Below are 22,714 nucleotides of genomic sequence, written 5' to 3'. Positions count from 1 at the left end.
AGTGGCATGTATCTGTAGTCCCATCTACTCGGGTGGCTGAGGTGGGAGGATCACATGAGCCCAGGAGGCAGAGGTTGTAGTGAGCCAAGATCATGCCACTGCACTCCAGCCTGGGTGACAGAGTGAGACCCTGTCTCAAATAAATAAAATGAGGAAGTAGTCACTGAGAACTGACTTAAAGTGGCCTGACTAGGATTTAAAATCCGACCTTCAAATTCCCAGATTCAGTTCTGTTTCTACTACAGCACCAAAAAGAGAAGAGTGGTAATTTGAAAGGATTAGCTTTTCACCTGTGGGCAAACTGCAGTTACTATGATGTGGGGTAACTCAAACTTAGTTAGGAACTTGCAGTAGTACTGTTTGAGGAATGAGAGAACTGAGGTCACAGTGACTAGCAACTGAAAAATGAAGGAAGATATCCCAGAAAAGAGAGAACCACAGAGAAGATGCCCTTTTTCTGTGTACAGACCCTACTGAAATCTCTGGCTGACTATGCATGCACAGAGTGGACTCTAAGCACCTCAACTAAGGCTAAAATAACTGAATGGAGAATTCAGCTGTTGCCCAATGCAAGGGAGGTAGAATTTGGCATTTTGGTTTTAGACAAGTTAATTGCCTGCTAAAATGAAAAATCAGTACTCTTTAGAGGAATGAAACATAATTCAAAATCTCTACAATATATCATTTATCACGTCCAGAATTCAATTCTAAGCTATTAGACATGAAAAAAACAAACAGGAAAATGTGACTCATAACTCAAAAGGAAAGGCAATCAATGGATACCAACCCCAAGATAACTCAGATGTTGGAATTAGCGGACAGGGACTTTAAAACAGCTATTATTTTTATCCTCAAGGGCAGAGAGCAAAAGATGTTTGTAATTAATGAAGAGATAAGAAATCTCAGCAGAGAAATAGAAACCATACACATAATTCTGGAATGGAAAAATACAATATCTGAAAATGTAAAGTCACTGGATGAGCTTAATACCAGACTGTTGCTGACAGAAGAGCGTGTCAGTTAACTTGAAGATCAATAGAAATTATCCAATCTGAAAAAAAAGAATGGGTAAAAGTAAGCAGTATCTCAGTAGCCTGCGGAATTATGTACAAAGGTCTCATGTATGTGCAATTGGAATGCCAGTACGAGAGGAGAAAGAAGGGAACAGAAAAACTTGAAGAAATGATGGCTAAAGATTTCCCAAGATTCAGAAATGTCAGCAAACCCCAAGCAGTTTAAATACAAAGAAAATCACACATAGGCACATTATAGTCAAACTGCAGAACACCAGAGAGAAAGAGGAAATTTTGAAATCATCCAAAGATAAAGTACACATTACAAATAGGAGAACAAGGATATAAATTATTGCTGAATTTCCATTAAAAACTGTGGGAGCCGGAGATGGTGGAACATCTTCAAAGTGGTGGGGGGAGGAACTTGTCAATGTATAATTTTATACCCAGTGAAAAATATCCATAAAATGAAGATGAAATTAAGACATTTTCAGATAAATGAGAGCTACAAGAATTCTTCACCAGAAAATTGACATTAGAGAAATGCTAAAGAAAATTCCTCAGGCTGAGGGGAATGGTATCTATTCAGATAGAAATGTAAATATTCAAGTAGTGAAGAGCATCAGAAATGGTAATTATGTGGGTAAATACAAAGGACTATCTCCCTCAACCCAGTTTTAAAAAACTATACGTGACTTCTCAAAGCAAAACTTACAGTACTGTCTTGTGAGGTTTATAATATATGAGGTGTAGTATGTATGACAGCCATTGCAAAAAGGACAGGGTAAATGGAACTATTTTGTTTGTGAGATTCTTCTGTTTTATGTGAACTGATACATGTACACAAATTACTCTAAAACTTAGCAGCTTAAAATAATCAGCATTCATTGTATCACATAGTTTCTGAGGGTGAGGAATTCAGAAGCAACTGGGTGGTCCTAGCTCAGAAACATTCATGAGGTTGCAGTCAAGCTGTCAGCTGGGGCTGCAGTCTTCTGGAAGCTTGGATGGGACTAGAGAATTTGCTGCCAAGCTCATCAATGTAGCTGAGGACAGGAGGCTCACATAGCATTGCTCACAACATAACAGCTTTCATTCCCCAAAGTGAATGATCTGAGAATGACCCAAATCAAAAGGCTCAACATCTTTTGTAATCTAATGTTGGAATATGACTTCTGCCCTATTCTATTGGTCATATAGGCCAACCCTGACAAACAGTATGAGAGGGGACTCCATAAGAGCATGAATACCAAGAGGCTGGGATTGTTGGGCACCATCCTTGAGGCCCCCCATCACATAATTTTAACTCTAAGTAGGCTGGAAAGTTAAAGATGAACATTGTATTTCCTAGAGCAACCACTTAAAAAATAATTTATCAAGAGAATGAGAAAACAAGCCACAACCTGGGAGAAGATACTTGCAAAAGACATATCTGATGAAGGACTTTGTATATTTTACCCAAAATATGCAAAGAACTCTTAAAACCCAACAATAAGAAAAGGAGCAGTTTTAGGCCAGGTGTAGTGGCTCACACCTGTAATCCCAATACTTTAGGTGGCCAAAGTGGGAGGATCCCTTGAGCCCAGGAGTTCAAGATCAGTTAGAGCAACATGGTAAGACCCCCTCTCCACAAAAAAAAAAAAAAAAAAAAGTTTTAAAAAACTAGCCAAGCATGATGGTTTGTGCCTGTAGTCCCAGACACTTAGGAGGCTGAGGTGGGAGGATTACTTGAGCCTGTGAGGTCGAGGCTGCAGTGAGCTATCATCGCACCACTGCACTCCAGCCTGGGTGACAGAGCAAGACCCTGTCTCAAAAAAAGGAAGCAGCCTGATTAAGAAGTGGGCCAAAAACCTTAACCAATACCTCACCAAAGAAAATACACAGATCACAGATAAGCAAGTGAGAAGATGCTCTACATCATGGCATTAGAGCAATGAAAATTAAACCACACTGAGATACCACTATACACCTGATAGAATGGCCAAATCCAGAGCACCTCAAATGTAAATGGAATAAACCTTCAAATTAGAAGTCAGGGATCGATTATCAGGTCTAGCTACATGCTGCCTATAAGAGATACTTTTTAAATATGAAGACACAGATTGGTTACAAATAAAAAGAACAAAAAAGTTATATAGGTGGCTCACGCCTGTAATCCCAGCACTTTGGGAGGCCAAGGCATTTGGATCACGAGGTCAGAAGTTCAAGACCAGCCTGACCAACATGGTGAAACTCCGTCTCTACTAAAAATACAAAAGTTAGCTGGGTGTGGTGGTGCGCGCCTATAATCCCAGCTACTCAGGAGGCTGAGGCAGGAGAATCACTTGAACCCGGGAGGCTGAGATTGCAGTGAGCCGAGATCACACCACTGCACTCCAGCTTGGGTGACAGAGTGAGACTCTATCTCAAAAAAAAAAAAAAAGATATATAGGTTGAGCATCCTAAATCTGAAAATGAAAAACCTGAAATGCTCCAAAATCCGAAAGTTCTTAAAGCTAATGATGCTTAAAGGAAATGCTCGCTGGAGCATTTTGGATTTTCAGATTTGGGATGCTCAACCAGTAAGTATATGATGCAGATACTCTAAAATAAAAAACAAATCTGAAATACTTCTGGTCCCATGCATTTCAGATAAGGGATACTCAACCTATACCATGCTAACAGTAAGCATAAGAAAGCTGCAGTAGCTATAGTAATATCAGATAAAGTAGATTTCAAGACGAAAATGTATTATCAGATATTTTGAAAGGGCATTTCCTACTGATAAAGTGGCAATTTATCAGGGAGACACAGCAGTCATAAATGCGTTTGTGCCTAATAATTTTCAAATTATTTACTTGAATACTTATAGGCCACAGTAGGGTTATTCATTGGCCCAATTTCAATATTGCGTCTCCAGGAACAGAAAGGCCTGGGGCAGGGTTGGGACAGCCAGTCAGTGGAGCAGTCAGTACATACACATTTACCCATTAAGTTCTCCGTCTTCTGTGGGCATGGTTTGTGGTGCCCCAAAACAATTACACTGGTAATACCAAAGACCACAGATCACCATAACAAATAAAGAAAAAGTTTGAGAAACTGAGAATTACCAAAATGTGACACAGTGACAGGAAGTGAGCAAATGCTCTTAGCAAAAGGGCACCAATAGACTTGCTCGCTGCAGGGTTGCCACAAACCTTCAATTTGTGAAAAAAAAAAAAAAAAAAAGTCTCTGCAAAGCACAGTAGAGTGAGGCACAATAAAACAAGGTATGCCTTCACCTTCTTTTCAGATACCCATGGAACATTCACCAAGGTGGATCATATACCGGTCTATGAAATAAGTCTCAATAAATTTTTAAAAATTGAAATCACACTGAATATATCCTCAGACCACAATGGAATTAAATTAGAAATCAATAACATACCTAGAAAATTCTCAAATATTTGAAAATTAAACAATACACTTCTAAATAACGTATAGGTCCAAGAGGAAATTAGAAAGAAAATTAGAAAATACTTCTAACTGGAAATAAGTTCAAGAGATCTGTTATACAGCATGGTGACTATCGTTAATGGCTGGGTGTGGTGGCTCATGCCTGTAATCCTAGCACTTTGGGAGCCCGAGGCAGGTGGATCACCTGAGATTGGGAGTTCAAGACTAACCTGGCCAAGATGGTAAAACCTTGTCTCTACTAAAAATACAAAAATTAGCCGAGCGTGGTGGCGGCTGTAATCCCAGCTATTCGGGAGGCTGAGGCAGGAGAATGGGTTGAGTCTAGGAGGCAGAGGTTGCAGTGAGTCAAGATCACGCCATTGCACTCCAGCCTGGGCAACAGAGCAAAACTCCATCTCAAAAAAAATAAAATAAAAATAAAATACAGAGTAGATGTTAAGTGTTCTTACTGCAAAAATAACAATGTGTAAGATGCTGCATCTTTTAATTAGCTAGATTTAACTATCCCATAATATATACTTCAAAACATGCTGTACACCGTAAATTTTTGTTTGCCCATTTAAAAATAAAGAGAATACTTTGAACAGAATTACAGTGAAAGTACAGCATCAGAATTTATGGGATACAACTCGAGCAATGCTGAGATGGAAATATGTGTAACTTTCAACACTTGTTAGAAAAAAGGAAGATAAAATCAATTACCTAAGGTTTTACCTTAACAAGGGCGGGGGGTGGGCCTAGGGAACAAAGCAAGCCCAAAGTAAATAGATGAAAGGAAATAAAGGCAGGGAAACTAGGGGTGGTCGTGGTCATGGTAGTAATGCACAAAAGTTGGACATGTGTATATTCCCATGACCTGGCAGTCTCACTCCTCAGTATATACCTAAGAGGAGTGAGACCATATGTCCACGAAAGACCTGTGCAAGATTGAACATAGCAGCATTATTTGTAATAGTCCACACTGAATACACCACTCAAATGCCCATAAATAATAGAATGAAGAAATAAATTTTGGTATATTCACACAATGGAAAACTATGTAGCAGTAAGGTTAAACTATAGTTTGTTAGCTGTGAGAAATATAGCTGAATCTTATAAACCTAATTATGAGTGAAAAAAGCCAGATGCAAAAGAGTATATACTGTGTGATTCCATTCATACAAACTTGAACAAACAGGTAATACTTGTGTGTGCTGGTTGAAAGTTAGTAAGTGTTCACCCTTAGTTGGGGATCATGAATGGAACTGGACCTACAGGGTCTTCTGAGGAGTTAGAAATATTTTGTATCTTGATCTGGGTACTGATTACATGGATGTGTTCAATATGTGAGAGTTCACTGAGCTATACAAATATTAGTATACTTTTCTACATGTATGTTATACTTCAGTGAATATGAAAAAATACCCATGGACAATATTTATAATGAAAATAGGTGGCAGTGTATCCCCATGAACCTCACAATAAAAACAGGTAAGGGCAAATTACCCGTAGCCACAAGATCCAGCAGTTATTGGCATCTGTGCAGGAGAAAACCGGAGTTGGCAGGCCATCTGAAAAACTTGACAAACAGAATTCCAAAGCAGCATATTCCCTAGAAAGAATGGCAGTCCCATTTAAGAACTGCAGTTGAAACTGGGAGGGATGAGTATGAGGGACCAATAGTCAGAAAGTCTGAAAGGGATAGAGTAGTCTAGTCCTTAATGAACTCTTGAAGTTGATCCACCAGGTCTCCCTTCCAGGACAGGGACTCCACACTGAGGAGAAATTGCTGAGAGTAGAATTGAAATTAAGCAGGACAGGAATAGAAAAAGAAAGAAAAGGTCCAGATGAAATTAGGAGAGAGGACCAGAACCAGGAACTCCAGTCAAGCAAGTAATCATATTTCTTTAATGCACATAAAAACAGCAGAAAGGGAGCCTCTATGAAGTTAGAAAAGCTACTCTGAACCGTGCTTCTTTCTGCAAGTTTAGGAATACATTTCACGTAAAAATGAACAACAGACTGTGGTGATGGTTACACAACTCTAAATATAAAACACTGAACTGGGCTGGGTGGGTTGGCTCATACCTGTAATCCCAGCATTTTGGGAGACGGATCACAAGGTCAGGAGTTTGAGACCAGCCTGGTCAAGATAGTGAAACCCTGTCTCTACTAAAAATACAAAAAAAAAAAAAAAGAAGAAAAAAAAAAATTAGCCGGTCACGGTGGTGCGTGCCTGTAGTCCCAGCTACTCCGGGAGGCTGAGGCAGGAGAATCGGCCTGAACCCGGGAGGCGGAGGTTGCTGTGAGTCGAGATTGCGCCACTGCACTCCAGCCTGGCAACAGAGCAAGACTTTGTCTCAAAGAAAAACAACAACAACAACAACAACAAAAAAAAAAAAACAACTGAACTGTATACTTTTAAGTGGGTAGATTTTATGGATTCTGAAATATAGCACAAAGCTGAGAAAAAGGGAACAGAAAATTATCAAAGTCAAACCCTACACAAAATTAGAAAAGAATTGAAAACACTACAGAAAGACATGCTCAAAAAAAAAAAAACAGAACAAATCTGAAACATGGTATTCAAAAAAGAGTTGGAAGATATTCGGAAAATAACATAGGACATGGAAGGAAATATAAAGCAGGATTAGAAAAACTCAGAAATATGACAACTTGGGGAACATGAATCATTTCAGAAATATAGGCTAAAGTAGAAGGAAACAAGAATGAGTGAATGCAACAGAAAATGCCTTACTATGGTAAAAGGAAGGAAAATTTTAAAATGAAAAAAGATAAACAGGGTTTGAGGAAAAGTGACATATACTAAAGATAGTAAAGGAGACCCGGCATATAGATAATAGGATTATCTGAAGAAGAAAGCCAAAGCAAGGAAAAAGAATAAATGCTAAAAGTTAATATTAAGGAAAGTTTCTTGGGATTAAAAAAGTTGAGGTGGGGGGATCTCTGTGGGTGTGGCGCAACCCACAGGCAGCCACAGCAGTGCTATATTCCAAGGCACAGGTGCTCAGGGTGGCTGTGGAACTTGGTCCTGGGTCCAGTATCTTCTTGAACTGCTGCAGCACCCATGACATGGGTGCATGTTCAGTCTCAGGCACAGGTGGATGCCGCTCTCCCACCAAGCCAAGGACTATGACTCTGAGGCACTTCCCAGTAGCTTGGGCCCAGGGGCAGGGATGTAGCTGTGATTCCTATCCTGGGGGTCAGGGCATAGTACTGGCATGGCTCTGGGAAGCGAGGGGTGTTCCAGACACTCAGACCCCAGGGAGCAGGGCACAGTGGCAATTCAGGCACCAGGAAAGAAGATACTGTGTAGTGGTGACTCTGGACCCTGGAAGTTCTATGAGGCCGGGTGCAGTGGCAACACAGCCCCAGGAATGGTGGGGCATAGCTGTGGCTTGGGCTCCAGTGGGTGGGATGCAGTGCAGTGTTGGCTTTGCTCCCCAGGGAGGTGGGACACCTCAGTGACTCAGACCCCAGAGGTCTGGTCCAGATCCAGGGAGGTGGGGGTGCTATGGCTGTTTGGCCCAGAGAGCATTGTATACAGATTAGCCAAGGCTGTGTTTCCCTGGGGGGTCCAGGGACCCGGTGCTATGCAGGCTAAAGCACCAGGGTCCCAGCTGCTCCCCTGGGCCAAAGCTCCAGTTCCCTGGGGCTGAGGCACTGAGTTGGATCAGGCACCAAAGAGGCACAACTGCTCCCCCAAACCAGGCCCAGCTTCTCCACGGGGCCTAAGCTCCTGGTCCTGGAGGGCTCGAGCACCACGGTCACTTGATAAGAAAAATCACACCGTGTACCTGAGAAATAACCCAGAATGACCAGTAAGACATAGTCTAATAAAATTTCTGAATTTTAAAGAAAAGCCACAGACATCTCAGTAAAAATAGTAAGTGATTTATAAAGGAAAGAAACTTAGGTTACCCTCAGTTTTGAGATCTATACTTTACGCCAGAAGAAAGAAGAAAATGGAATAACAGATATTTAAGATACTCAAAGGGAAAAAATGTGAGCCAAGGAACATTATACCTGGTAAAACTGACTTTCAAGTATAGAGTACAGATATTTATCAACATGCAGAAATTCAAGAAATACTGTTCCACCATCCCATGAATTTGCTAGAGAATGAGCTTCAGACAGCCAAAGTGTTGAGAAACATTGACATAAGGACAGGTAGTGAGCGTTAAATGTACAGTTACTTGTAATATTAAGATGAAATGAGGATTAAAAGAGAGATGGATTATGTAATGCCTGTGTGCCCAGATAATGTAGATAACTATTTTTAAAAATGGAGAAATGGGGAAATCATGCAAAATTTTAATAGTTCTCAGTAATTATATTGGTGGGGTGTCAAAGTTAGTGTTATTATTGCAAGACTATGTATAATGTGAGATAATATAAATGAGCAATTATTAGATATTCTAATTCTATCGTCCTGTCTTTGAGAACTAGGACTTTTAATGTGAAAGAATACAGATGTAATTCCAAAGAATTTAGATTTTTTTTTAAACCCTGTAGTACTCCATATGAACGCATGAGAAATTTTATTTAAAAGTAAACACACACACACACACACACCCTACTTTTGCTCTATCCACTGAAAAGGCTTAGAAACAAGGACCAGCCCAGTAGCAATGAGGATACCTAGTAACTCCAGTTGTGAGACAGAAATACTCTTCCCAATATTCTTTCTTTTAAGAAATCAGGATATCTTAGAGAAATAACTGACTACAATTCTGGGTCAGGAAATGTATAAAATAAGCATGGAACATCTTGTCATAAAAGATAGGGAAGGAGCTTTCAAAGGCTACTGGGGTCATATCAAAAGCCAATTTGAAGATGTTTCCACTGGCCAATTTGGTTTCACAGAGGATAATTGACAGTAGCAACAAGTCCATCCAACACCCAAATCTTGGTTTCTAATACCATCCTCTAATAAATGAACCAGGGCTCCTTGGAGAAATAGCTGATTCTAGGGCTGAGGCAGAGAATATACAAGATGTACCTGGAGCATCTCGTAGTCAGATGATAGTCAACATATAATGGGGTTATATCCTGGTAAAGCCATTGTAAGTTGAAAATATGGTTAAGTTGATAATGCGTTTGCTACACCTAACCTACCCAACATCATAGCTTAGCCTAGCCTACCTTCGACCTGCTCAGAACACTTGCATTAGCCCACAGTTGGGCAAAATCATCTAACACAAAGCCTATTTTATACTACAATATTGAATATCTCAAAATATGAAGTATGGCTTTTACTGTAAGCATATCACTTTCACACCATCATAAAGTTGAAAAATCACCTCAGGGCTCTCTGTACTAGAAAACAAGAGCTCAAAAAACTGTTGGGGTGTTAAAGGAACACAAGAGCCAGCTGAACCCTCACAGCCCAAAACTGGGAGAACTTGGGCAGGAAAGTAAATTTAACAGTATTGGATTATCACACAAGGAATAAAATTAATACACACGAGTCCATTGTGATAGAAATAAGTGATTGAATAAGTAAATAAATGAGGGAGAAGAGATAAATCTGCCCTAGAGAAAAATTTCAAATAATTTTATGTAGATACTCCTGCTTCAAGGAGGTGTGTAGCATGACTGTGTACCCCAAAAGTGTGGGCTGTGCTTAGCGACTTGCTTCCAGGGACTGCAATGTGGAAGGAGGGAGGAGAAGTAACTTTAGTTGGAAACCTACAAATACCACTTTGGTCAGGTGATCGAAGTTATTATCAGTGTGAAGTCAGGTTGATAGCATATGTAGTATTGTCCTCCAAAACCCATAACCCTAGTCTAATTCTGTAAAAAATAGGCAACCCAAACTGAGGGACATTGTACAAATTACCTGACAAGTACTCTTCAAAACCGTCCAGGTCATCAGAATGAAGGAAAGTCTGAGAAAGAGTTACAGCCTAGAGGAGACTAAAGAGACAGACAACAAAATGTACTGTGGTGTCCTGGATAGGATCCTGGAACGGAAAAGGGACATTAGGTAAAACCTAAGGACATTTGAGTAATGTATGCACTTTAGTTGTTAATAATTTATTAGTATTGGTTCATTAGTTGTATGACAGAAACTGTATTAATGTAAGAGGTTAATAAGAAGAAACTGGGTGTGGTTATGTGGGAACTCAGTATTATTTTCTCAATTTTTCTGTAAATCGAAAACTTCTAAAATGAAGAAGTTGATTTAAATAGTTTTTTAAAACAATAATTGTGGGCCGGGCACAGTGGCTCACGCCCGTAATTCCAGCACTTTGGGAGGCTGAGGTGGGTGGATCACTTGAGGTCAGAAGTTCAAGACCAGCCTGGCCAACATGGTGAAACCCCGTCTCTACTAAAAATGCAAAAAATAGCCGAGTGTGGTGGCAGGCACCTGTAATCCCAGCTACTCAGGAGGATGAGACAGGAGAATCGCTTGAGCCCAGGAGGCAGAGGTTGCTGTGAGCCAAGATCACACCACTGCACTCTAGCCTGGGTGACAGAGCAAGACTCCTTTGTCTCAATAATAATAATAGTTGTAACTGGTTGAAACTCATAAGATACGTTTAAATCTATAAGTTCATAATTATGTATTTTTTTATTTTTTTAGAGGTGGGTCTCACACTCTGAGCCCAGGCCAGGCTCAAGCAATCCTCCTGCCTCAGCCTGCCCAGTAGGTAGGACTACAGCCGTGCACTACCATGCCTGGCAGATTTTAAACGTTCTTTTCTTTTTTTATAATTTTTTGAGCCAATTTAAGTGTCATAAATTTTTTTTTGTAGAGACAGGGTCTCTCCATCTTGCCTAGGATGATCTCGAACTCCTGGGTTCAAGCAGTCCTCCCACCTCAGCCTCTCAAAGTGCAGCGGTTACAGGTCTGAGCCACTGTCCCCGCCTATAATTATATTATAAAACAAGTCCAAATTATTCAACCTCAGAGGCTAATAAGGGAACACATTATCTTGAGAAATGGTAAATAAAGGGAAAAAGTCAAGTATTTTATCTTTTCTACTAGGCAACCAAATAGTAGTTGATGAGGGGAAGGCTCTCTTTGTAAAAGTATTCCAGTTAATTTTCAAAAGTTAAAATTAAGGGCATCACCTTTTTGAAACCCCCCAGGAAATGAATGGGTCTGGGCATTGAGCATCAACAGCTCCTAACATTACAACGAGACAGAGATATTTACATGCCTGCTGATGAAGGAATGCAGCACCACCTATAATTATTCACGCTGAAGGGATCAAACTTGAGTCAGATCAAGCCCCTGTATTCAGCTGCCAATCTGCAGAAAATACAGGAGGACATGTTAGACTGCATCATGAGTATGCAATCAGCAAAATCCAGTCTTTGGGAAACAAACTCTACAGGTCATATGCCCCAACTTCTTCAACAGATAACTTGGAAGAAAGGGATGGAGGGGGAACCTATAGATTTAAAAAGATAGCGAAACATTTTTAAATAGGCAAGGCTAAACTCAAAAATACGATGCTAGGCCAGGTGCAGTGGCTCACACCTGTAATCCCAGCACTTTGGGAGGCCAAGGCAGGCAGATCACTTGAGGTCAGGAGTTCGAGACCAGCGTGGCCAACGTAGTGAAACCCCATCTCTACTAAAAATACAAAAATTAGCCAACTGTGGTGGCAGGCACCTGTAACCCCAGCTACTCGGGAGACTGAGGCAGGAGTATCACTTGAACCCAGAAGGTGGAGGTTGCAGTGAGCCAAGATCACACCACTGCACTCCAGCCTGGGAGACAGAGCAAGACTGTCTCAACAACAACAACAAAAGATGATGATGCTAAGTGAAAGAAGTCAGCTGCAAAAGATGACACATTACATGATTTTGATTTCATGTATATGAAATGTCCAGAATAGGCACATCTATGGAGACAGTTGATTCATGGTTCTAGGAGCTGGGGGCAGGGAGGGAAGGAATGGGAATTAACTGTAAATGGGCACAAGGGATCTTTTGGGGTTATAGAAGTTTTTAAATTGGATTGTGGTGATAGTTGTACAACTCTGTACTAAAAAATACGTTGAGTAAAAAAATGAATGTACAAATGGACAATTACAGTGTCTAGTGATATACACTTGGGTAATAAAGCTGTAATGAACTCTAGGAAGTTATTACTGTAAAAAGCAGTATAGTGGTTACTTTTGCAGGGGAGGAGAGTTGATTTGTATAACGTACACAGAGAGGCTTTTGGGATGGATACAAGAGATCTGTTTCTTGACCTGAGTGGAGGCTATAAGGCCTCCTTATAAAAATTTGTTTTATATGTACTTGTGTGGTTTCCACCATCTTTTATTTTATAGTAAAGGATTTAAAAGAAAAGAACCAGGCAAGGTGGCCCACACCTGTAACCCCAGCACTTTGGGAGGGCCAAGACCAGCCTGGGCAACATAGGGGAAGACTTTGTGTCTACAAAAAATGTAAAAATTAGCCAAGCGTGGTGGTACATGCCTGTGGTTCCAGCTATTCGGGAGGCTGAGGCAGGAGGATGACTTGAGCCCAGGAGTTTGAGGCTACAGCGAGCCATGATCACACCACTGCACACCAGCCTAGGCAACAGAGAGAAACCCTATCTCAGAAAAAAGAAAAGAAAAAATACGAGACTCCTGAGCTGTTAGATGAGGTCCCCACACATTTCATTCATAGTAATGAGACTATTTCTCATGAGCAAACTCAAGAGTAGCCGGGAAAATGCTACTTTACCTCACAAAGGAAAAAAAAATGCAAAAGAGATGCGGCAGTTGGTTTAATTTCTTTTGGGTGTACACTGCATGATAAGTGCCATTTGGACCTCAGAGCCTATTTCAAGTACTGCAAAATAATACGTAGGCATGCTTTTCTTATAGGTCCAACTGCCCTGTGATTTTCAATTTTATGCACAAAAACTTGTATGTCTGGAGTGAAGGAAATGGATGGAGGAGGAAACGTCAACTGCAATCCACCCCCCTGGCAACTCACAAATCACAAATTCATAAATATTTTTTCTTTCATGTTTTTGGATTGCAGGGGTTGTTTGGTGGTGGTGGTAATGTTTTTGTTTTGGGGCTGGAGGAGGGTGTTGGCCATTTTTGCAAGAATTCTCTTCCAAAATAGAATTCATTCTGAGGGGCACCTTTTATGATTTTTGCCTTCTTGTGGAAACCGCTCAGAGCATCCTTTCGTACTATTTTTTAACATGCGATATATTAGGTAATGCAAGTTCTCTCCCCGCTTCCGCCGGGCCCCGGGTAGGCAGCTGGCTGTATTCCTGTTCTCATTGCATGTGGTTGTGCTCAGAGTGGAACTGAGGCCCCTGACGTTACTTATTAACATTCCCTCAATTTCTCACCTCCCTTTCTAATTTTTCCACTTTAGAGGAATTCAGAAAAGCAGCTCAGCCACAGGAAGAACAAGAAGAAAAGGAGGAAGAGGATGATGAACAAACACTCCACAGAGCCCGGGAGTGGGATGACTGGAAGGACACCCATCCTAGAGGCTATGGCAACCGACAGAACATGGGCTGATCTTCCCACAACACGACAGGACTGCAGGGTGCACAACTCCCCCGCCAAGAAAAACCATGCAGTCCTCCCGTCCCTGGGCTCCCGCTTCAGCTCTGTACGACGAAGGCAAAGATGCTAAATCTTGCTTTGCATTCAATAAAGTGTCAAGTGATTAAGTGTGTATTTGTACCCTAGATGATGTGAGCCAGCAGCCTTGTTTTGGCATCATCTTCATCACGTTGTATTCCAGTTTCTTAAGTGGAGAGAAAAGAGTGCTGAGAAATGGCTCTGTATAATCGATGGCTATCCGAATTCTCTGAAAAAACAATAAAAGCTCCCTCTACTACATGAGCCTGTACAGAAATATGGCTATCAGCTGCTTTTTTTGACGGGGGAGTGGGGACATTTAGCTGTGGGTCTCTGGGCTTATGGGGAGATGCCCTTTGATGTGGGCAGTGAATTTGTCCAGCATCAGATCTGCCCAGGCATTCTCCTTCCTACTGGGCCTATGATACGAAGCCGTATAATAACACCCTGCACCATGAAGCAGTCCAGCACTCTACAAGGGGAGATCATAAAAGCCAGAGCTCGCCCTGCCACGCAGCACTATTCTCAGAAACTACAGCTGTAGGCGAATGGACCGCAGAGGGAGGTAGTCTACTTCCCGGTCCTATCTACCTCGTTCTAGCGTGGCCAGAAGAAATGGGAGATAGAGGAGGTACTCTTTAAGAGTCATCCTTGTGTGTGTATCTGAGACCAGGGTCTTTACTCTCATGCAGACATTTACCATATATCCCTTGGGGTGAAGAGCAGCCTCAGGCCATAGCCTTTTTTTCTGGGCGGGGACGAGTCTCTGTTGCCAGGGCTGGAGTGCAATGGCATGATCTCGGCTTACTACAACTTCCACCTCCCTAGTTCAAGCGATTCTCCTGCCTCAGCCCCACAAGTAGCTGGGATTACAGGCGCCCATCACCACACCCAGCTAATTTTTGTATTTTTAGTAGAGACGAGGTTTTACCGTGTTGGTCAGGCCGGTCTCAAACTCCTGACCCCCTGAGCCACCCACCTCAGCCTCGGAAGTGCTGGGATTCCAGGCGTGAGCCACCGTGCCCAGCCAGCCTAACTCTTCAATTGGCCCTTCTTGCCCATGCTGTGAGATACCCGGCACAATCCAAACTAATGGCCTGGGTAAATGTGCCATGGTGGTCGTTTGGCTGCTTAGTGAGGTGCCTGCAGTCACGCAGATAATGGGCGTGGGGGAGGGGGACAGTACAGATGACACTGCAGCGTACCTACTTTCTGGGGAACAGAGAAGACAGTGTCCTCAGCTCTTGCGTTGGTATCCTATAAAAGCAGCCATGTGTTGAAACAAATGATATGCACAGAAAGCATACTTCTGTGGCTTTGTTACACGGGTTTTCTTTTAAGAGGAAGATGACTCAGCCCTCCCAGCTTCTGCAGTCTGGCTTAGGAGAGGTGTTTGAAAAGGAGACTCAGTTCCCTCTTGTTTATAGGGTGGTTAGTGGAGGGCTGTCAGGTGATGAGGGGGAGGTTGTGTTTCGTGGGAGATGACAGAAGACTACCAATAATCTATTTGTATACTGCTTAATGAGGAGTCATCTCACCCTCACAGCGTAAGCTCCTGAAACTGGGAGAGCACAGATTAAATCCCCCAAGGATTTGGAAAGCAACATTTTCCGCTCTCTTCCAATGGTTGCCAGCCTGCCTCTAGCAATGGCCTATTTCCTGTTCTTGAAACTCCACCCTGAATTTATTCCCAAATGGGCCAGGTTGGAGTCACCTCCTTGGTCCAAGTCCGTTTGAGATTGGGCCTTCCAGAAGGCCCAGCTCAATTAAACACCTTCACACATCCTGATACCTAAGAGGCAAACCAGACAAGGTGGGTTTGAATTCTGGCTTTAAAAATTGCAGGCTGACGGAAAGACAAAGTTTGCATATTCTTGCTTATTTGTGGGAACTAACAAAACAATTGAACTCATGGAGACAGAGAGTAGAAGATGGCTACCAGAGACTGGGAAGGGTACTGGGGTAGGGATGGGGATGGTTAATGGATCCAAAAAACTATAATGAATAGGACCTCCTATTTGACAGCACAACAGGGCGACTATAGTCAATAATAATTTAATTGTACATTTAAAAAGAAAAGTATATAATTTGTAACAAAGGAGAAATGCTTAAGGGGATGGATATCCCGTTTTTCATGATGTGATTTTTACGCATTGCATGCCTGTATCAAAACATCTCAGGTACCCTATAAATATATGCACCTCTGCACCCCCAAAACTAAAACATAAGAAAATTAAAAATTGCAGGCTGTGTGACGTGACCTTGGGCAATAAAACTCTGAACTGCCTTTCCTTCGGGCATGTAGATAAGCTGTCTCCAGGGGCTGTGAGGATTAAATGAATAATGGCACCTATTATCGTAAACTCAGGCGACTGAAGAGTAAGTGCTTTCTGTGAGCTTAGTGACTGCAGTCTGTCCACTGAGAAGGGAAAGGAAATGGACAGATATTGGGCCCCTAGTATGTGCCAGGCACTTTCCCACACTATTAATACAATGACCCTGCGAAACTTGCTTTCTTCAAGTTCACACTAGTAAGATGTTATGCTGCTGTCATTTTCCATATGCTTCCCAATTGCTTGTGCTTTTAGCTGTGTCTTAAAGCTGCTTCAAAGAGCAGCAGCTTTAGAAATCCAAACTAAAACAACCATGTCTACATCACTGGAGCTCTAGAAATTCCTTCTTAGCTGACTCACCAAAGAAAAGGTTATGTCAGCTCCCCCGCCACTGCCTCCTCAGCTGGGGGATAAGAAGACGGAGGTGGTGAGCAAGCTCATCTTCCTCCATTTTCCTCCCCAGTTCTGTCTGCCTGAATGCCGGAGACACCAAAAAAGCGCCACCTTCTCTACTCCCACCAGAGGCGAGTTCTTTCAGGGTCCTAGAGTGAGCTGGGTTTGGTGGATTCCCGGAAGCAAAGACTCTTAAAGCTCTCAATGATAGTAGTGCTTCATAGTTTGCAAAACACTTTCACATATGCTGCTTATTTCATTCTCACAACCTGTCAAGCAAGATCTGATATCTTCACACAGCTAAGAAGTAGGGCGCGCTAACAGATCGGCTTAGCCAAAGGATTTGCTCTCTGTGGCCCTCACGTGGAGGCCAATTAGATTTGGAAAAGGAGAATGCTAGGCACTATTTCCTTTACTGCCGTTACACACTGATTTGTCCTTTCCACTCTTGTTCCTCTTAACACCCCTGTGAGAAAGGGCAAGGGGAAAAATGAGCTGACTTCAAACCCAAGAATTTGGAGTTGGAGTTCTGAGTCAAAGTCTCAATTCTGGGGGCTCTGCCACTCCTAAACTGGGTGACCCCAGGCAAAGTCTTCTGTCATTTGAAACAACTTAAAGAGGGGGAAACTTTAGGAAACTGCCTCTCTGTGTCACCCAAACCCCAGAAAGTCCTCCCCTGCTGACCCTGGGCCTGCAGTTTGCTCATTAGCACAACAGGAGCATTGCCACTCATCTCTGTTGGGCACGCTACAGCAATAGAGTATTGTTATCACTGTCCCCTTGCAAAACAGCTGTCCCCAAAACCTGCGCATCATTTCCTCACAGATTCCTTTTAACCCACTCATCAAAGTGCAAGTCAACAGGGCACGGTTCGTTTCTGTCCGACACAAGGAGGCGTGGGTTCTAGTCCCAGCTCTGTCACTGTCTTAGCCCCTCTGAGATGCAGCCAATATCTGCCCTACTTACCTCACAGGCCAGGGTGGGGAGCAAATGAAATCATATAGGCAAAGGCACTCTGAACAGTTGTAAGACACAACACAAGAGTGACGAGTAAGAGCAACAGGCTGTTGGTAAGCTGGAGGGACGGAGGAGGGGATGCTTTTTTTTTCATTAAAAATTTTGGTAATAGAGATGGGGTCTCCCTGTGTTGCCCAGGCTGGTCTCAAACTCCTGGGTTCAAGCGATCCTCCTGCCTCAGTCTCTCAAGTAGCTGAGATTACAGGTGTGAGCCACCATACTCTGCTGATTTTTGTATTTTTTGTAGAGATGGGGTTTCGCCATGTTGCCCAGGCTGGTCTCGAACTCTTGGGCTCAAGTGATGCTCCTGCTTGGCCTCCCAAAATGCTGGGATTACAGGCATGAGCCACAGCGCCCGGCCTTTTTTTTAATTCAGCAGTTTACGACTTAAACCCTTGCTCCTCCAATGCTTTCTCAGTCTTCTAGATGTCACCACCAGCCAAAAGGTTTGTGACATACTTTTCTTCGTGTGCTGAAATGACCAGCAAAAAAGAGAAATAACTATGCACAGCAAAAACTGAGAACCGGTTTTTACATATCTGCCTGCCAGGCCATCTTTGACAAATGTATGTGAAAAGATGATGGGAAAAGTCTTAGATTTCAGTGTCATGTTCCAACTGGCAACAAATCCCTCAAAGAGAGTAGAACTGAGCAATGTCTTAGGCTGGCCTAGTCCAGTGTGGTAGCAGGAATAAAAATTATGGCTACTGTGTATTAAGCACCTACTATATACTAGGAGCTTTACATACAATATTTCTTTTTTTTTTTTTAATTCTACATTTATTTATTTATTTTTTTTAAATTTATTTATTATTATTATACTTTAAGTTGTAGGGTACATGTGCATAACGTGCAGGTTTGTTACATATGTATACTTGTGCCATGTTGGTCTGCTGCACCCATCAACTCGTCATTTACATCAGGTATAACTCCCAATGCAATCCCTCCCCCTCCCCCCTCCCCATGATAGGCCCCGGTGTGTGATGTTCCCCTTCCTGAGTCCAAGTGATCTCATTGTATTAATTCAAGATGGATTAGAGACTTAAATGTTAGACCTAATACCATAAAAATCCTAGAGGAAAACCTAGGTAGTACCATTCAGGACATAGGCATGGGCAAAGTCTTCATGTCTAAAACACCAAAAGCAACGGCAGCAAAAGCTAAAATTGACAAATGGGATCTAATTAAACTAAAGAGCTTCTGCACAGCAAAAGAAACTATCATCAGAGTGAACAGGCAACCTACAGAATGGGAGAAAATTTTTGCAATCTACTCATCTGACAAAGGGCTAATATCCAGAACCTACAAAGAACTCCAACAAATTTACAAGAAAAAAACAAACAACCCCATCAAAAAGTGGGCAAAGGATATGAACAGACATTTCTCAAAAGAAGACATTCATACAGCCAACAGACACATGAAAAAATGCTCATCATTACATACAATATTTCTAATCCTCACAACACCCAGCGTCGACACTATGATAGTCTCAATCTGTCGATGAGGAAATTGAGGTTTAGAGAAGAGATTTCCCAAAGATCACTAAGCTGTAAGTGGTTGAGCTGGTCCTGGATTCCAGGTTGGCCTGAGGACATATGAAGGTAGGAGATACATCCTGGTAGTACACTGCTCTGAGGATAACCCCTTCCCTTTCTCTGTCCAAGTTTTGAGCAACAATTCTATCAGCTCTGCCTGCTGGCCCCTTCAGGGACAGTGAGACCTGCTCACTAGGGGCAAACCCCACTCAGAAATCTTCCCTTCCTGGGGCCCTCACATTGCTCAACCTGCAGTGGAATATTTCTGCCCCCAATGCCAAGCCTACCTACCTTCCCTTTCCCTGTCCAGCCTTACTTAGCTGGTCTTTGTTCAAGTAAATCTTTTGTTTTTATTCTTTTTAGAGACAGAGTCTTGCTCTCTCTCCTAGGCTGGAATGCAGTGGTGCAATCATAGCTCACTGTAACTGCGAACTCTGCTCTCTTAACCTGAATGCCATCACCTCATTTTTTAAAAATAGAGACAGTCTTACTATGTCGCCCAGGCTGGAGGGCAGTGGCTATTCACAGGCACAATCATTGCACACTGCAGCCTTGAACTCCTGGGCTCAAGCGATCCTCCTGCTTCAGCCTCCTGAGTAGCTAGGATAATAGATACATGTCCACACCCAGCTATTTTTTCTATGTTTTATTTTGTAGAGATGGGGTCTTGCTATGATGCCCAGGCTTCAGGTAAATCCTTAAAACCTTTTCTCCCAGTCTCTCATTCAGGGGTTCCTACATAGTTTCTAAGCCAGTCACAGCATCTCTTCATCTACCAGGCCTTTCAGGACAACTAAGACCAGACCCAGGCCACGCGTGCATGGGGTTTAGGAGACAGGGGCTGGGAGGAAGGTTTCTGCCTGAACTATGAGGCGCTTCAACACTCAGTAACAGATACAGCCTCTGCTACCCTGGTGCCCTTGGCCCTGGCTCAGAGGTGTTAAGAGATTTGCAGAACTACTTCCTCACCAGCTTTATTTCATCTGTCTTCCCCTTTCCTTGTCTATCTCCTCCATTCCACTTCCGGCTTCCCTGTCCACAAATATACTGGCAGCTATCACTAGCCCTGGCTGTTTCACTGAGCTCCCAGACCTGGACCCTGCCATCTGCTACACAGCTCCCCTTGATGAACAAACTGAACTCAAACTCCACAGTCTTACAATGAACTCATCACATTCCCCACCCCTCTTTCTCCATCAGAGCTTCTTATATCCTCATCACCTACTTAGTGCTCATCCTCAGAAGCTTACCATTGTTTCTGACTTTTCCTCCTGACAAAGCAAGCATTCAAATGTCTGCTGAATGAATTACTGAATGAATGAGTTCCATCATGAATCACACTTCATCAGGCAGATTCACAAGAATCCAGCCTCTTTCTTTTCATATTCAAACAACTTTACATAAAAGAAAACTTTGAATCCCTTCACCTTAAAGCAGCAATCATTTCTGTCTCAGGCTGATGGATCAGTTCAGTCTATGACTGAAGAGACCAGTTTTTTTGTTGTTTCTTGGTTTTTTGGTTTTTTTTTTACCAAGTGCATTCAGTGTGGAGGTCTGCTTTATATTCTGCTTTTAAAGCTTAGCAAGTAATACTACAGAGTCTGCCTTGTAATAATTTTAATAATGTTAATGACTGCGGATGAGTCTATAATGTTGCTATATAATCGTTTACTTAGTCAGCCCCAGATTTTGAACATTTGGAATGATTCCAGGTTTGTACTGTTAGTTTCTTTATTCATTAACAAAGCAAATTACCTTATTTGCCTGTGTATGCAAAAAGAGGTTCCTGGAAGGGCAGGAGTATTGAGTTGTTAGAGGCCAGGAGTGGGAAGGCCACTTTTCACTGAGCACGCATAGTTCCTTCTGAATTCTGAGTCATGTAACTATACCAGCTATTCAAAATATACGTACCAAAAGCTTACTGTACACCAAGCATTGCGCCAGAAGCTGACTGTAGAGGTGGGGTTTATACTCCCAACCCAACTCCTTGATATGTGCTCTCCCAAAAGTATGTATAATGTGCCTTGGAAACCCAGAGGAGAGAGCGGGGAATGACATTTTCACTGAATCTTGAAGGGTGGGTAGGAGCCAGTCAGGTTGATCGGATGCTGTGATGGGCAAAGGCTCAGAATAGGAAAGGACACTTCCAGTTGGGGGAACTAGGGTGTATCTGGGTGGTGTGAAAGTGATGGGAAATGAGACTTTCAAGGAGGGTGGAAACCAGTGTAGAAAGGGCTCTGGGTCCAGGTCCTGGGGTGTGAGTTGGATCCCAGAGGCAATGGGGCCTTTGGAGTGTTTGCGACAAAGCAGAGGGACAGTAAGAGCCGTGTTTGACAGCAGCCCCTCTAACTGCAGAATGGAGACCAAAGGAAGGGAGGCGAGCAGGCAGCAACCTGCTGTAGTCCAGGAGACAGTGACAAGGGCCCAAACTAGGGGGACCGACTGTTCCAGTTTGACCAAGGTTATACCAGTTTTAGCCCTGGAAGTCCAGCATCCTGGGAAACTCCTCATTCCAGGCAAACCGGGAGGGTTGACCACCCCTCCCCCAAGACCCCGAAGGCCACTGTTCCCTGGGGTCTTGCTGCCATGAGAAGTGATCCAATCACTACTGCTTCCAGGGCATTTCAAACGTCCTCTGTTCTGCCCTACACTCTATCTCCACAGGCCCCTCGTCCCACCACCACTCCTGGGTCTACCTTCACTGGATTCTAGGTCTAGAATCCAGTGAAACATAAATCTCTTTACGTATATCTAGGCCTCCAGATACGTAAGGAGATTTGTGAGGAAATCAGCCCTACTTATGCTTTCCATGCTTCTCTTCTTCTACTCCCCTCCACCAACCTGAGGCTCCTATCAAACTAAACCACCCACTGTTGCCAAAGCAAACCTCTGGCCTTTTGTGTATGCCGGGCCACCGTAGGAAATGTCATGCTCCCCACTTCTCAGCCTGTTAGAGCACATTGCAAATACTCCCTCCCCACAGCTGAAGAGTAGCACTAGTGAACAGCTCCTGGATGGTAGACACTGCACGAGAAGCTTTTCAAATACTGCCGCTACATCTTACAGCAAAGAAATGGGATGCACCCTTTTCACCGGATAAAGAAACCGAGACTCAAAGAGAGGAAGTGTCTGGTCCAAGGTCACACAGCTACTAGCGTTCGTCTCTGTCTCCTTTGGCATTATCTGATGGCCCCAATCCTTGTATTGATGACATATGCGCTTCTTTCATTCCCTGTCTGTGCCCCCTGCCCCCTAACCCAACACACATGCAATTGTAAACCTAGAACAATACCAGACTTAGAGTAAGTAGGGCCTCAAGGAAAATTTGGTGAATGAAGGGATTAGGTATACTCCTTCTAGAATATCTAGCCTGGTGCTTGCCATTAAATAGGTTCTCCATTGTTGTTGTTTAAGACAGGGTCTTGGCC

General features: G+C 42.8%; 1 protein-coding gene across 1 annotated transcript in view; it reads left to right on the top strand.

The window, feature by feature from the left end:
• IGBP1 (immunoglobulin binding protein 1) overlaps positions 1 to 14,285 on the top strand; it is a 32,709-nt gene extending 18,424 nt beyond the window's left edge. Inside the window, exon 7 of the mRNA XM_025372762.1 lies at positions 13,794 to 14,285. Within this exon, the coding sequence (XP_025228547.1) occupies positions 13,794 to 13,942 (149 nt within the window). The 3' untranslated portion in view covers positions 13,943 to 14,285. The remainder of the gene's footprint in view (positions 1 to 13,793) is intronic.
• Positions 14,286 to 22,714: the final 8,429 nt, after the last annotated feature.

The sequence above is a fragment of the Theropithecus gelada genome, chromosome X, assembly GCF_003255815.1.
Source record: "Theropithecus gelada isolate Dixy chromosome X, Tgel_1.0, whole genome shotgun sequence".
In the NCBI taxonomy this organism is placed as follows: Eukaryota; Metazoa; Chordata; class Mammalia; order Primates; family Cercopithecidae; genus Theropithecus; species Theropithecus gelada.
This window is presented reverse-complemented; position numbering and strand designations above follow the sequence as displayed.